The 15,000-nt window shown below is 44.4% G+C and overlaps 2 protein-coding genes across 2 annotated transcripts in view; one reads left to right on the top strand and one right to left on the bottom strand.

Annotated features, from left to right (window-relative positions):
* Positions 1–1,013, top strand: part of gpaa1 (glycosylphosphatidylinositol anchor attachment 1) — an 11,852-nt gene extending 10,839 nt beyond the window's left edge. Inside the window, 3 exon segments of the mRNA XM_080503252.1 lie at positions 405–575; positions 665–733; positions 735–1,013. Coding sequence (XP_080359378.1) covers positions 405–575; positions 665–733; positions 735–906 — 412 coding nt within the window. The 3' untranslated portion in view covers positions 907–1,013.
* Positions 1,014–3,191: 2,178 nt separating this feature from the next.
* The window catches only part of LOC308135364 (cAMP-dependent protein kinase catalytic subunit beta-like), a 26,005-nt gene continuing 14,196 nt past the window's right edge, over positions 3,192–15,000 (bottom strand). Inside the window, exons 3-10 of the mRNA XM_080503293.1 lie at positions 10,945–11,073; positions 10,048–10,146; positions 9,880–9,962; positions 9,662–9,788; positions 8,881–8,976; positions 8,191–8,313; positions 7,933–8,097; positions 3,192–5,261 (exon numbers count right to left, since the gene is read on the bottom strand). Of these exons, the coding sequence (XP_080359419.1) occupies positions 5,136–5,261; positions 7,933–8,097; positions 8,191–8,313; positions 8,881–8,976; positions 9,662–9,788; positions 9,880–9,962; positions 10,048–10,146; positions 10,945–11,073 (948 nt within the window). The 3' untranslated portion in view covers positions 3,192–5,135. The remainder of the gene's footprint in view (positions 5,262–7,932; positions 8,098–8,190; positions 8,314–8,880; positions 8,977–9,661; positions 9,789–9,879; positions 9,963–10,047; positions 10,147–10,944; positions 11,074–15,000) is intronic.

Here is a 15,000-nt window from a genome sequence, read left to right as displayed (position 1 = left end):
TCGATCTGTTGTGTTTATATCGGCTTGTTTCCTCTTAAGTTTTTACAGTGTTTTGAAGTTCTAGTCGGCGTTTTATGAGCCTTGATGAAAGATTGAGCCTGGAAGAGACCGAGAGAGGAGGAAAGGAGCACGGCTAGCGGCTAGCGGGAGCCGCTAGCTCACGCAGCTAGCAGCTAGCCGGGATAAAAAGGATCCTAGAAGCGACAGCCAGAGTGTTTTGGAGGTGGGATTTTCATTTCACTAGGACTTTAACTGTGTGTGTGTGTGTGTGTGTGTGTGTGTGTGTGTGTGTGTGTGTGTGTGTGTGTGTGTGTGTGTGTGTGTGTGTGTGTGTGTGTGTGTGTGTGTGTGTGTGTGTGTGTGTGTGTGTGTGTGTGTGTGTGTGTGTGTGTGTGTGTGTGCAGGCTGCTCTCAGGCGAAGGCACTGAGCAGGGCTGGAAGGTTCTGAAGCTCCTGGCGCTGCTCTACCTCGCCGTGCTGCTCGGCTGCACGGCGCTCATCAACTTCTCCCTGGGCTTCATCCTGGCGCTGACGCTGGTGCCCGTGGCCGCCTTCGTCACGCCGCACGCCCCCAAGTAACTCACACACACACACACACGTTCAAACACACACACACACACACACACCAGTAGTAACTCCGCCCCCCCCCCTCCCCTCCCTCCAGGCTGCTGTCGGCCGTGGTCCTGGTGCTGCTAAGCCCCGCCTCCACCCTCCTGCTCAGCGTCTTCTTCTTCCGAGCTGCAGGAGACGCCGCTCAGCTTCCTGGACGGCTGGATGTCGTACCTGTCAGTCGTCGCCCAGGGAATCCTGGACCACTTCCTGTACGGCTCGCTGCTCTTCCCCCTGGCCGCGCTGCTGCTCTTCCCCTGCTGGCTGCTCTTCTGGAACATCCTGTTCTGGAAGTAGAGCCTGCTCCTCCTCCTCCTTCTCTTCCTCCTCCTCTTCCTCCTGCTCCTCCTCTTCTTCCTTCTCCTCCTCTTCTTCCTCCTCCTGCTCCTCCTCTTCCTCTTCCTCCTGCTCCTCCTCTTCTTCCTCCTCCTCCTCTTCCTGCTCCTCCTCGTCCTCCTCCTCTTCCTCCTCCTCTTCCTCCTCCTCTTCCTCCTCCTCCTCCTCTTCCTGCTCCTCCTCTTCCTCCTCCTCCTGCTGGCTGCTCTTCTGGAACATCCTGTTCTGGAAGTAGAGCCTGCTCTTCCTCCTCCTCCTCCTCTTCCTCTTCCTCCCCTTCCTCCTCCTCCTCTCCCTCCTCCTCTTCCTCTTCCTCTTCCTCCCCTTCCTCCTCCTGCTGGCTGCTCTTCTGGAACATCCTGTTCTGGAAGTAGAGCCTCCTCCTCCTCCTCCTCCTCCTCCTCCTCCTCCTCCTCCTCCTCTTCCTGCTCCTCCTCCTCCTCCTTCTCTTCCTCCTCCTCCTCCTCCTGCTGGCTGCTGTTCTGGAACATCCTGTTCTGGAAGTAGAGCCTCCTCCTCCTCCTCCTGCTCTTCCTCCTCCTCCTCCTCCTCATCCTGCTCCTCCTCCTGCTCTTCCTCCTCCTCCTCCTGCTCCTCCTCCTCCTCCTGCTCTTCCTCCTCCTCATCCTGCTCCTCCTCCTGCTCTTCCTCCTCCTCCTCCTGCTCCTTCTCCTCTTCCTCTTCCTCTTCCTCATCCTCCTCCTCCTCTTCCTCTTCCTCCTCTTCCTCTGCCTCCTCCTCCTGTTCCTGCTCCTCCTCCTCCTCTTCCTCCTTCTCTTCCTCTTCCTCCTCCTCTTCATCCTTCTCTTCCTCTTCCTCCTCCTGGTCCTCCTCTTCCTCCTCCTTTCCCTCTTCTTCTTCTCTTCCTCCTGCTCCTCCTCTTCTTCCTCCTCCTTATCCTCCTCCTCCTCCTTCTCTTCCTCCTCCTCCTGCTCCTCCTCCTGCTCCTCCTCTTCATCCTTCTCTTCCTCTTCCTCCTCCTGCTCCTCCTCCTCTTCCTCCTCCTTCTCTTCCTCCTCCTTTCCCTCTTCTTCTTCTCTTCCTCCTGCTCCTCCTCTTCTTCCTCCTCCTTCTCCTCTTCCTCCTCTTTTTCTTCTTCTCTGGTGTGAAACGAGTTTCTGGGTTGAAACGTTTTAATAAGCGACTTTAAGAAAAGACAAACATAAACATACATTTGTTTTCCTCAAATTTAGTTTTTTTTTTCGTCAAATTTCCCAAAACTTTATCTGAACTTTTTCCATTTTTGTGCCATTTGATAATTAATTATCCATTCATACATGAACTGAATGTATTGAAAGTCGTTTTCAACATTAAGATTTTTTGGTTGTAGTTAATTTTTCTATTTATTAAAAAGGGTTTTTTGGTTGATTTTTTTTGATAAAATGTTCCGGATTATTTTTTACTGACTGGATGTCGACGGACGCGTCACGTTTTTATACAGTTGTGATTATTTCCCTGTCGAAATGTTTATTTCATATTTATTACTGAATGAATAAAAGATGAAAAAAAAACGTGTTTCTGCGTCGTCGTTTAATTTATAAAAACATTTAATAAACTTTGATATTTTACCGTTCCACACAGAATTCTGTGATTCTACGTTAATGAGCCGATCGTCAATCCGTCATTTATTTCGTTTCACTGAAGAAGAAACACAAACTGAATTTCTTTTCACGACGGAAACGTCTCTATCAAAATAAAAGTCATGATAAATGTTTCCAGTGTTTGCATTTTACTTCACATACAGTTGATTTTGATCTGGTTCTAAATCAATGTGGAAAAGTAATATATTAAGTTTATATTAATTGATCCATCCTTTTTTGTAACAAACGTGAAATTTGAATTTAAAAACAATTTTTATATATTTGTATGCAGCAAACGAGGTTTTTGACAATTACTATCATCCTCTACAATTTTATTATTTATTTTATAAATTAAGGCGCCGATCACTGGGAATAAATCTGCCTTCAGATTAAAAGCTGATTGATTTATTTCTTTGGACAAACCCGTTTAGCTTTATTTCTATTATATATTAATTTCTAATGATAAAAATTGCTTTTATTGTTATTGCAAGTTCAGATATTTCTGTAAAAGGTGACATTTTTGTTTATTCATTCATTGAATGTAATTTAGATATTTCACATTTCACAACATTATAAACTCTCTTCAGTCCCAGCAGGTTCGTCACACCGGAGGCTGAATGGCGCCGCCGTGTGGTCAGGAAGGGGAATGAACGACGGAGATCGGAACACTTTTAAAAATAAAATTTATTAGCATCTCTAATGTGTATAAATAAAAACATATACGAAAGGATTTATATGACGTGATGAGCTGAACGACGGCGGTTATGCGTGATGAGAGGAGCAGTTTGCGATTCTGCCGGCGTCTCGTGAGGAAAATCCCGGAACGCCGCCGTTAAAAAAAAAAAACAAAACAAAACGCCAAAACGTACAAACTTGGAGTCTGAAGAGCTCCGGAAGGTTCTGGAAACACTTCCTTTAAAAAAAAAAAAACACTTTGAATTAAACTCTTCTCTTATTTCCGAAGGCGGCAGGCTAACGCTAACGCTAACGCCGCCGCGGGCTATTAGCGTCTCGTCGCCGCGAACAACGAGACAAAACAAGAGTAAGATCAACGACTAACGGATCCCGGAGGAACGTTCTGGATTCTCAGTCCGCGGGGCAAAGTGTCGTTGTTCCAGCAGTTCTGCAAACCGGAGACGTCGCCGCCCCCCCGGTGGCTGCAGCTAGCATGGCGGGAACGACGGAGCTCCAAAATGCCAGAAAAGCTCCAGAATAGTTGAAATTTTAAACTCTCAGTGAAAGAAAAAGGGATTTTTATTAATATTTTAACCATTTTTTTCTCGTAAGAATCTGAGTTTTGTGTTCATGTACGAATCGCCAGAGTTACACATCTGGAACGTCTGGAACACGAGCTCCTCGAGACAAAATAAAAAAAATAAAAAACGAATTAATACTGAAAAAGTTAAACGTCAGAAGTTAATCTAGTCGTCCAGATTCAAACCGACTGGAACTTTAAAGGTTAAATCTTTAACGTCGATCCTGAAACAAAACGCCTCCAGAAGCTCCGATTAAAAAGTTTCGCCGACGCGAACGATGCCGTGGAAAATAAACTTCTATTTCAACGCGTCTCGATAAATCGTCTGAAATCACCGGATTTTTTTTTTTTACTCAATTTGTGACTTTTTAGCGAAATTTGTGACTTCAGACGTGATTTTAGTCGCCGAACCAACAAGAAACTTGTTAAATGAACTTAGTTTGATCATTGTGATGAAACGCGACCGATTTCACTCATTTTAACTGAAATGAGTTTCGCTTTTAGTTACTAAACATCTTGAATTGTTTTTTTTAACAACAAAAACCTAATTATCAGATTTTCTTGTCGACAACTCGAACCTTTCTGTCAACTTCGTTCCTCAGGTTTCAGTTTCTACTTTTCTTCTCAGGTTTTCAGGTTTTTTCACTCCGAGTTCTTCCTTCCGTGTGGATTTTCCCCTTTTTCCTCAGTGAGACACAGTGACACCTGGTGGCCACGCGTAGCACAACGCCTCCATACACAAATCGCTGAAAAACAAGAAAAGCTCCTGTCCTGAACATAAACAGCTTCACCTGCTAAAACTTTTAGCATTTCGAGGATTTTATCTGGACTTTAGTCCGACGGATTCGTCTTTGTTGGAGCGAACCTTTGATCCGAGAGTCGCTAATTGAAGAAAACGCGGAGGTTTGCTAACGACTCCGCCGTCGGAGGCAAAAAAAGCAGAGAGACTCTTCCCGTCTGGAGTCGCTGCTTTGGATTGGACAGACGGATTTGCAGGCGTGACCACGCCCCCTCGACACACAAGCCACGCCCCCTCCCGGCTGTGGCCACGCCCCCTGCGACCGACCAGACTCTGGTTTAACGTGGAGGTGGAAACATCCAAAGTAAAAAAGAAAAAGAAAACTAAAGTGGTGGGTACAAAAAAGAAAGGAAAGGTGTGTGTGTCTGCTGTATACGCCGGAGTGTGTGTGTGTGTGTGTGTGTGTGTGTGTGTGTGTGTGTGACGGTGAGGGGCACCACCTCCTCCAGCCCGGCGGCCAGTCTGAAAAAGAAGATGGCCGCCGCGCCGCCCCGAGTCTCTAGCGGAGGGCAAAGACCCCCGTGGTTTTCCCTGATATGTCCCGAGTCGCCGCCTCCTAGAACTCCGAGAACTCCTTGGAGCATTTCTCCGTGAGAGACACGCGGATCTCCTCCTCCTCGTAGTCGTCGAAGTTGCTGGTGTCGCCGGGGCCTCGGCACTTTGGTATGAAGGGAGCTTCAACCTGCAGCCAGACACACACACTTTAGCCTGGGTGTGTGTGTGTGTGTGTGTGTGTGTGTGTGTGATAGGTGAAAATCATGTAGTACAGGCGCTGCAGCAGCATTAGTAAAGAAACAGTGACATCTAGTGGTCATTGGTGGTATTACAGTTCTGTACAGGAGACGTGGCTGGAGAGATAAGCAAGAAATACAACTTATAGTTAAGAAAATACATTAAATACAAGCAAATCAAGAGTTCAACTTGTTACTAAAGTCGTGGAAAAGTTAGTGAACACAAACAAACCTGAAGGGAAAAATGTAATAAATATTAGTATAAAAAAATGTATTAATTTATTCAACAAACAAAAAAATTACAAATCAAACCAACAATTATTAAAAAACTAAGTAATGACTTTATAATTAAAGCAAAATGACCAAGAAAAGTCAGTTTTTTGTAGATAATTCCTGATAAATAGCAGAAGATATACGAGTGTATGAACGTAGAAGTCAACAAACGTTTTTGTGGCTCTAAGTGTGTGTGTGTGTGTGTGTGTGTGTGTGCGTGCGTGCGTGTGTGATAGGTGAAAATCATGTAGCAGAGGCGCTGCAGCAGCATTAGTAAAGAAGCAGTGACATCTAGTGGTCATTGGTGGTATTACGGTTCTGGATAGGAGTCGTGAGTAAAAAAAGTATTAAAGTCGTGGAAAAGTTAGTGAACACAAACAAACCTGAAGGGAAAAATTTAATAAATATTACAATAAAAAAATGCATTAATTTATTCAACAAAAAAAAAAAAATTTACAAACCAAAAATTATTTTAAAACAAAGTAATGACTTGATAATTAAAGCAAAATGACCAAAAAAAGTCATTTTTTTGTAGATAATTCCTGATAAATAACAGAAGATATACGAGTGTATGAACGTAGAACTCAACAAACGTTTTTGTGGCTCTAAGTGTGTGTGTGTGTGTGTGTGTGTGCGGTGCGTGCGTGCGTGCGTGCGTGTGCGCGCGCGCGTGTGTGTGTGTGTGTGTGTGTGTGTGTGTGTGTGCCATAGGTGAAAATCATGTAGTACAGGCGCTGCAGCAGCATTAGTAAAGAAACAGTGACATCTAGTGGTCATTGGTGGTATTAGTTGGAGAAAGAAGTAAAAAATACAACTTAGTTAAGAAAATACATTAAATACAAGCAAATCAAGAGTTCAACTTGTTATTAAAGTCGTGGAAAAGTTAGTGAACACAAACAAATCTGAAGGGAATTTATTCAACAAAAAAAACAAAAAAACACCAACAATTATTTAAAAAACAAAGTAATGACTTGATAATTAAAGCAAAATGACCAAGAAAAGTCAGTTTTTTGTAGATAATTCCTGATAAATAACAGAAGATATACGAGTGTATGAATGTAGAACTCAACAAAACTTTTTGTGGCTCTAAGTGTGTGTGTGTGTGTGTGTGTGTGTGTGTGTGTGTGTGTGTGTGTGTGTGTGTGTGTGTGTGTAAGTAGTAGAGAGGAGGAAGAAGAGAGGAAGAGGTAGAGAGGAAGAAGAAGAGAGGAAGAAGAAGAGAGGAAGAAGTAGAGAGGAAGTAGAGAGGAGGAAGAAGAGAGCAGGAAGTAGAGAGGAAGAGGTAGAGAGGAAGAAGTAGAGAGCAGGAAGAAGAGAGCAGGAAGTAGAGAAGAGGAAGTAGAGAGGAGGAGGTAGAGAGGAAGAAGTAGAGAGCAGGAAGAAGAGAGCAGGAAGTAAAGAAGAGGAAGTAGAGAGGAGGAGGTAGAGAAGAGGAAGTAGAGAAGAGGAAATAGAGAAGAGGAAGTAGAGAGGAAGAGGTAGAGAGGAAGAAGTAGAGAGCAGGAAGAAGAGAGCAGGAAGTAGAGAAGAGGAAGTAGAGAGGAAGAAGTAGAGAGGAAGAAGTAGAGAGGAAGAAGAGAGGAAGAAGAAGAGAGCAGGAAGTAGAGAGGAAGAGGTAGAGAGGAAGAAGTAGAGAGGAGGAAGAAGAGAGCAGGAAGAAGAGAGCAGGAAGTAGAGAAGAGGAAATAGAGAAGAGGAAGTAGAGAGGAAGAGGTAGAGAGGAAGAAGTAGAGAGCAGGAAGAAGAGAGCAGGAAGTAGAGAAGAGGAAGTAGAGAGGAGGAGGTAGAGAAGAGGAAGTAGAGAAGAGGAAATAGAGAGGAAGAGGTAGAGAGGAAGAAGTAGAGAGCAGGAAGAAGAGAGCAGGAAGTAGAGAAGAGGAAGTAGAGAGGAGGAGGTAGAGAGGAAGAAGTAGAGAGCAGGAAGAAGAGAGCAGGAAGTAGAGAAGAGGAAGTAGAGAGGAGGAGGTAGAGAGGAAGAAGTAGAGAGCAGGAAGAAGAGAGCAGGAAGTAGAGAAGAGGAAGTAGAGAGGAGGAGGTAGAGAAGAGGAAGTAGAGAAGAGGAAATAGAGAAGAGGAAGTAGAGAGGAAGAGGTAGAGAGGAAGAAGTAGAGAGCAGGAAGAAGAGAGCAGGAAGTAGAGAAGAGGAAGTAGAGAGGAAGAAGTAGAGAGGAAGAAGTAGAGAGGAAGAGGAAGAGAAGAGGAGGTAGAGAGGAAGAGGAAGTAGAGAAGAGTTTATTAGAACTGATCAGTTCGTCTCCAACAGACTGAACATTTCTAGTATTTACATCGTCTTCATTTAGTGTGTGTGTGTGTGTGTGTGTGTGTGTGTGTGTGTGTGTGTGTCCCTGCCTTCCTCTCGTAGATGGCGATCCAGTCGGTGGTGGCGAACCACTTGTGTCCCTTGATGTCGTTGACGGCGTTCTTCAGGTTCCCGTAGCGTTTGGTGAGGTCGACCTGCAGAAGGTTCCTCAGCAGGTCCTTCAGGTCCGAGCTGAAGTGTGACGGGAATCGAACCTGCACACAGGAAGTGGAGCGCGTCAGTCCGCCTGGCCGCCATCACCCCGTCACGCCCGGGGCGATGGCGGCCAGGCGGCGAGCGCCACGCACCTTCCCCGAGACGATCTTCTCGTAGATCTGGATCGGCTGGTCGGCGAAGAACGGAGGGTAACCAGCCGCCATCTCATAGATCAACACACCCAGAGCCCACCAGTCCACCGCCTTGTTGTAGCCCTGCACACACACACACACACACACACACACACACACACACACACACACACACACACACACACACACACACACACTAAATGAAGACGATGTCAACAGTAGAAATGTTCAGTCTGTTGGAGACGAACTGATCAGTTCTAATAAACTCTTCTCTACTTCCTCTTCCTCTCTTCTTTCTCCTCTCTTCTTCCTCTCTACTTCCTCCTCCTCTCTACTTCTTCCTCTATTTCCTCCTCTCTACTTCCTCCTCCTCTCTACTTCCTCCTCTCTACCTCCTCCTCTCTACTTCTTCCTCTCTACCTCCTCTTCTCTACTTCCTCCTCTCTACTTCCTCCTCCTCTCTACTTCTTCCTCTCTACCTCCTCCTCTCTACCTCCTCCTCTCTACTTCCTCCTCCTCTCTACTTCCTCCTCCTCTCTACCTCCTCTTCTCTACTTCTTCCTCTACTTCCTCCTCTCTACTTCCTCCTCCTCTCTACTTCCTCTTCCTCTCTACTTCTTCCTCTTCCTCTCTACCTCCTCCTCTCTACCTCCTCTTCCTCTCTACTTCCTGCTAAAAAGGAAAGTTTACTTTGCTGAGGATGATTTCTGGAGCCAGGTACTCCGGCGTCCCGCACAACGTCCAGGTCCGACCTTTGACCCTCTTGGCAAAGCCAAAGTCTGTAACCTGGGAGGAGGAAGAGGAGGAGGAGGAGGAGGAGGAGGAGGAGGAAGAGGAGGAGGAGGAAGAGGAGGAGGAAGAGGAAATAATGGAGGGCGTCAGTATTTGAATCATTCCACACAAGAGTTTCTCTCTTTGTTTCTACAATTATTCCATATCAGCTCCTTTTAGTTCATATATGGTGATTTTACACTACATGTTGGTACCAGGTACTCTCCTGGTACCGGTAGAGGACCTGGTACCTTGTACTCTCCCGGTACCAGAAGAGTACCTGGTACCAGGAAAGTACCTGGTACCGGTAGAGGACCTGGTACCAGGAGAGTACCTGGTACCAGGTCCTCTTCTGGTACCAGGTCCTCTTCTGGTACCAGGTCCTCTTGTGGTACCTGGTACCAGGAGAGGACCTGGTACCAGAAGAGTACCTGGTACCAGGTACCACAAGAGGACCTGGTACCAGAAGAGGACCTGGTACCTTGTACTCTCCCGGTACCAGAAGAGTACCTGGTACCAGGAAAGTACCTGGTACCGGGAGAGGACCTGGTACCGGTAGAGGACCTGGTACCAGGAGAGTACCTGGTACCAGGTACCACAAGAGGACCTGGTACCAGAAGAGGACCTGGTACCAGAAGAGGACCTGGTACCAGAAGAGGACCTGGTACCAGGTCCTCTGGTCCTGAGCAGAGCAGCAGACCTGGATGTAGCCATGATGGTCTATCAGAAGGTTCTCAGGCTTCAGGTCTCGGTAGATCAGGTCTAAGGAGTGCAGGTACTCAAAGGTCAGGACGATCTGGGCGGCGTAGAACCGGGCGTGAGGCTCACTGCAACACAGTCAACAACAACAACAACAACGTCAACAACAACAACAGTAATAATAATAATAACAATAACCAGAGAAAGCAGAGAGCTGACCTGAACCTGCCGATGCGTCGGAGGTGTGAGAACATTTCCCCTCCAGGGACGTACTCCATCACCATGTACAGGTTGGAGTTGTCCTGCGGGGGAGGGGGTGGGGGGGGAGTAGTCAGATGACTGCCCAGGCCACGGTAACCGGGGGCGACGGTGGGGGCGTGTCCCTACCTTGAAGGAGTAGTCCAGCCGGACCAGGAAGGGGAAGCTCACCGCCTGCAGGATGCGCTTCTCGTTCAGCGTGTGTTCGATCTGCTTCAGTTTCACCACCTCGAGAAGAAACACTCTTTCATCTCACACCTTCTTCTCCTTTCAAACCCTTTCAAGTCCGTCATTCATGGATTCAATTCGCTTTTTAACGCTGCTTGTCCAAACACAAGAAAATTATTAAACATTTTAAGAAAATATTGATTTTTTTTTTTTTTTTTTTTAGAAATCGATTTCCAGAGACGAGCCGAGGCGTCGTTTCCATGACGATGAACCACGATGAGAGAAATACCTTTCAATGTAAAGGTTATTCTACAAATAGTTTAATGGTATATAAATACATTTGATTTAATAAAAATCTGTTAATGTCCGTTTCTGTCATTTTTATAATTTTTTGCTCAGATAAATTTTGTATTATTTCATATTAAAGCGCCACAAAATGAACAAACAAAAGAAGAAATTAACTCGAAGTGCTTGAATAGAAAGTTTCTGTTGTTGACGGAGGAGAATCGACATGAAACCATGAAACAAGACTGGAACTGGTTTGAATTAAAATACTGATTAAAAGTAACGACAGGCTCCTCCTCCTTCCCCTCAGGCTCCTCCCCCCTCCTCCTCCTCCTCCTCCCCTCCCCTCCTCCTTCCCCCCTCCCCATCCTCCCCTCTCCCTCCTCCCTCCCCCCCTCCTCTTCCTCCGCCTCCTGTCCCTCCTACCCCCGCCCCATCCTCCTCCTCCTCTCCCCTCCCCCCCCCTCCCTCCTCCTCTCCCCTCCCCCCTCCTCTCCCCTCCCCCCCCCTCTTCCTCCTTCCCTCCTCACCCCGCCCCATCCTCCCCCCCCCCCCCCCCCCCCCTCCTCCCACCTTCTGCTTGTCCAGGATCTTCATGGCGAAGAACTGCTCGGAGGTTTTGTGTTTGACCAGCATGACTCTCCCGAAGGATCCGGTCCCCAGAGTCTTCAGCCTCTCGAAGTCGTCCAGACTCGTGGAGTCCTGCAGGGGGCGGCGACACTTCATCACCACGGCAACCAGCGACACTTCATCACCACGACAACCAGCGACACTTCAGCACCACGACAACCAGCGACACTTCATCACCACGACAACCAGCGACACTTCATCACCACTACAACAACCAGCGACACTTCATCACCACGACAACCAGCGACACTTCATCACCACGACAACCAGCGACACTTCAGCACCACGACAACAACCAGCGACACTTCATCACCACGACAACCAGCGACACTTCAGCACCACGACAACCAGCGACACTTCATCACCACGGCAACCAGCGACACTTCATCACCACGACAACCAGCGACACTTCATCACCACGGCAACCAGCGACACTTCAGCACCACAACAACCAGCGACACTTCAGCACCATGACAACCAGCGACACTTCATCACCACGACAACCAGCGACACTTCATCACCACAACAACAACCAGCGACACTTCAGCACCACGACAACCAGCGACACTTCATCACCACGACAATAACCAGCGACACTTCATCACCACGACAATAACCAGCAACACTTCATCACCACGACAATAACCAGCGACACTTCATCACCACGACAACCAGCGACACTTCATCACCACGACAATAACCAGCGACACTTCATCCCCACAACAACCAGCGACACTTCATCACCACGACAACCAGCGACACTTCATCACCACGACAACCAGCGACACTTCATCACCACGACAACCAGCGACACTTCATCACCACGACAACCAGCGACACTTCAACACCTATACACATACACACATATATATGTGTGTGTGTATATATATATACACACACACACACACACACACATATATATATACATATATATACATGTATACACTTTTAAATTTACCTACATAAATACAAAAAAATTCCAATTAGATTGTTTTTGAAAAAAAGTTATAATTATGAATTATAATAAGTATTACTGTTATTATATAAGTTCAATATTTACAAACTATATATATATATATATAAATAAATACACACATGTAAAAAACTATTTCCAGCTAGATTGTTTTGAAAAAAAGTTATATATATATATATATAGGTTTATTTTTTCCAATTGCATTGTTTTGAAAAAAGTTACATATTTATGAATAATGAGTATTATTGGTATATATATATATATATATATATGTGTGTGTGTGTGTGTGTTTTCCCACTATATATGTGTGTGTGTGTGTGTGTTTTCCCACCAATTGACTGTTTTGAAAAAAAATTGCTATATTTAGTTTCTTTTTAAATATAATTTTAACTTGAATGGAATTATATCATAATTATATTACTCGAATAATATAATAACCATTATCATAATTACATTCTTATATAATATATATATTATATATATTCATAAACTTTGTTGATCAACTCAAATGTGTCTTATTCAATTATTGTTTTTCCAACATTTAATCTAAAATAATGGAATTATAACACATAAGTCAATTTTTTTTTTATTTTTTAAATCAAGTCAAATCTAGAATTGAATCCACTTAAAAAACATATATTTTCAGGGACTAAAGTAAAAGTACAATGAATATAGTATGTCAAAAGGTGTAAAACTGTTAAATCCATTGATAAGTTCAAAAAGAGATAAATTCAGTTGATTAATGTTAAACAACAACAAGTTTTGAAAGTTGAAAGGGATTTTAAAACACCCCACCTGTGGCGGACATTCCCTTTCCGTAAGAAATCTTCTTTGGCTTTGGCGAGAAACTCTTTGACTAAAAACACAGAAGAAACAGTCATTTTTAGTTACTTTTTGTTTTTTTGAAACTTCACGTCTGAATTAGAATCAAAGTTTTTCACCAGACGAGGAGAAACAGAAACGGTGAGTCGGAGGAAAAGACGAGTTCTCGTTTGGATGTAAATTAAGGTTCAAACGTCTAAAACCACACGAGCACAAACACATGCACACAAACTCCCCGCACTATTTCCACCACCGGGGGCGCCATCGAAACGGCTTTTTTCAGTCTGTTGAACGAAATGAAACCTTTTTATTGTGAATCTTGAATAAAAACTCATTCAGAGGAAATTTGGCCTCGATGTTATTTAATTAAGTAAAAGTGTTTTGTTTTTCTCAGAGTAAAAATGTTTCCCGACTCACATGTTTTTACGATTTGCCAAGAATCTCATTTAGAGCCAATTTTACAATGTTTACTTTTTATTTTATTGATAAAAATATCATTTTTAATTGGAGCGTCGGCTCAATATTATCAATTTATCATTTTAAAAATGTGCCAGTAGAACCACTGTGCAGAAGTTTGACCATTAAATAGACAGTTTAGGACCCAAAGTTATAAAATAAAATATAACAAGCTTCCGACAGGTATTTTGAAATCAGTTTGTAACGATAAATGTCATTTTAGTTTGAATTGTCCATTTGTACATGTCATCGACTTTTCAGTTAAAAAAAATCGAAACAATTTCTCTTTGTAATATACTTGTTTTTTAATTTTATTTTGTATAAAATGTGTCTTTAAATAAAATAACTAACGATTTCTCCTCCAGTTATGTCCTTTTTTGTAAAATAGATTTTTTAAAATTATTATTAATGACAACGACGGAAGTAAGACGGACTGTAAATCACGTTCTGACAAACTACAAAGAGATGAAAAGGTCGTTGGACCCGTGTATTAATTTTTTTTTAAAAGGCGATATTTGTCTATATTTCACATAAAACCCGTTACGAGTCCAGAAAACTCCGCCCAGAAAAACCCGGGAGGCGGATATTTACAGTTCGCGATGTCGTGTTTTAGGCTAGTCGCGGCTCCGAGCTTCTCGTTACACTGCCCCCTGCAGGCCTGGAGGCTCATGGCGGCTCTGGACCAGTTGCCGGAACAACGCCGGGTTTGTGTCAACGTTTGTGCAACTTCATCACCGAACAGAGGTCGCGCGACTCCCACGCTACACGCTTCACGCAAATCGCCCCGGGGTGTGAAATAGACGCAGTTTGTTTCACTCTGAGGAGGAAGAGGAGGAGGAGGAGGAAGAGGGTCCACAGCAGGAAGTACAGGCTCCTCTAATAAAGACAGCGAGTGAACAAACCGATGGCAGAGAGACAGCAGCCAGAGATCAGAGAGAGAGAGAGAGAGAAGAGAGAGAGAGAGAGAGAGAGAGAGAGAGAGAGAGAGAAGATGAAAGGGAAAAACAAATCAAGGAGGTTAGATCAGCAGGAGCAGGCCGGAGCCTATCCGGACGTCTCTGATCACCAGCAGGTGAGCAGCAACAACCACATGGAGGGAGACACAGAAGAGAGAGAGCGTCACACACACTCTCACACACACACACACACACACACTCTCACTCACACCACACACACACACTCACTCACACACACACGCCGTGGAGCGGCGATACGAGGAGATAAGATGAGCTCGGCAGGAAACCAGACGCTGAAACTGGTTTGTGCTGAAAGTTCATCTCCAGTTGACTCGTGATTTAATGTGAAACATTAAAACACGTAGAGAAAGAACAAGAGTTCAACTTATTATTAAAAGTCGTGGAAACGTTAGTGAACACAAACAAACCTGGAGGAAAACTTAAATAAATTCATTAAAAAATTATTAATTATTTTAAAAAAAATTTTTATAAAATAAATTGTGATTTTTTTTTTTTTAATTCAAATTTTTTTTTTTTATATATAAAAAAGTAATGACTTGATAATTAAAGCAAAATGACCCCCAAAAAAGTTTTTTTGTAGATAATTCTGATAAATAGCAGAAGATATACGAGTGTACGAACGTAGAACTCAACAAAACTTTTGTGGCTCTAAGTGTGTGTGTGTGTGTGTGTGTGTGTGTGTGTGTGTGTGTGTGTGTGTGTGTGTGTGTGTGTGTGTGTGTGGTGTGCGTGTGTGTGTGTGTTTAATCCCAGCGCTACTCCAGCTGGCGT

This window comes from Blennius ocellaris (genome assembly GCF_963422515.1).
Source record: "Blennius ocellaris genome assembly, chromosome: 10".
Classification (NCBI taxonomy): Eukaryota; Metazoa; Chordata; class Actinopteri; order Blenniiformes; family Blenniidae; genus Blennius; species Blennius ocellaris.
Note: the sequence above shows the minus strand (reverse complement) of the source record. Positions and strands in the feature narration are given on the sequence as shown.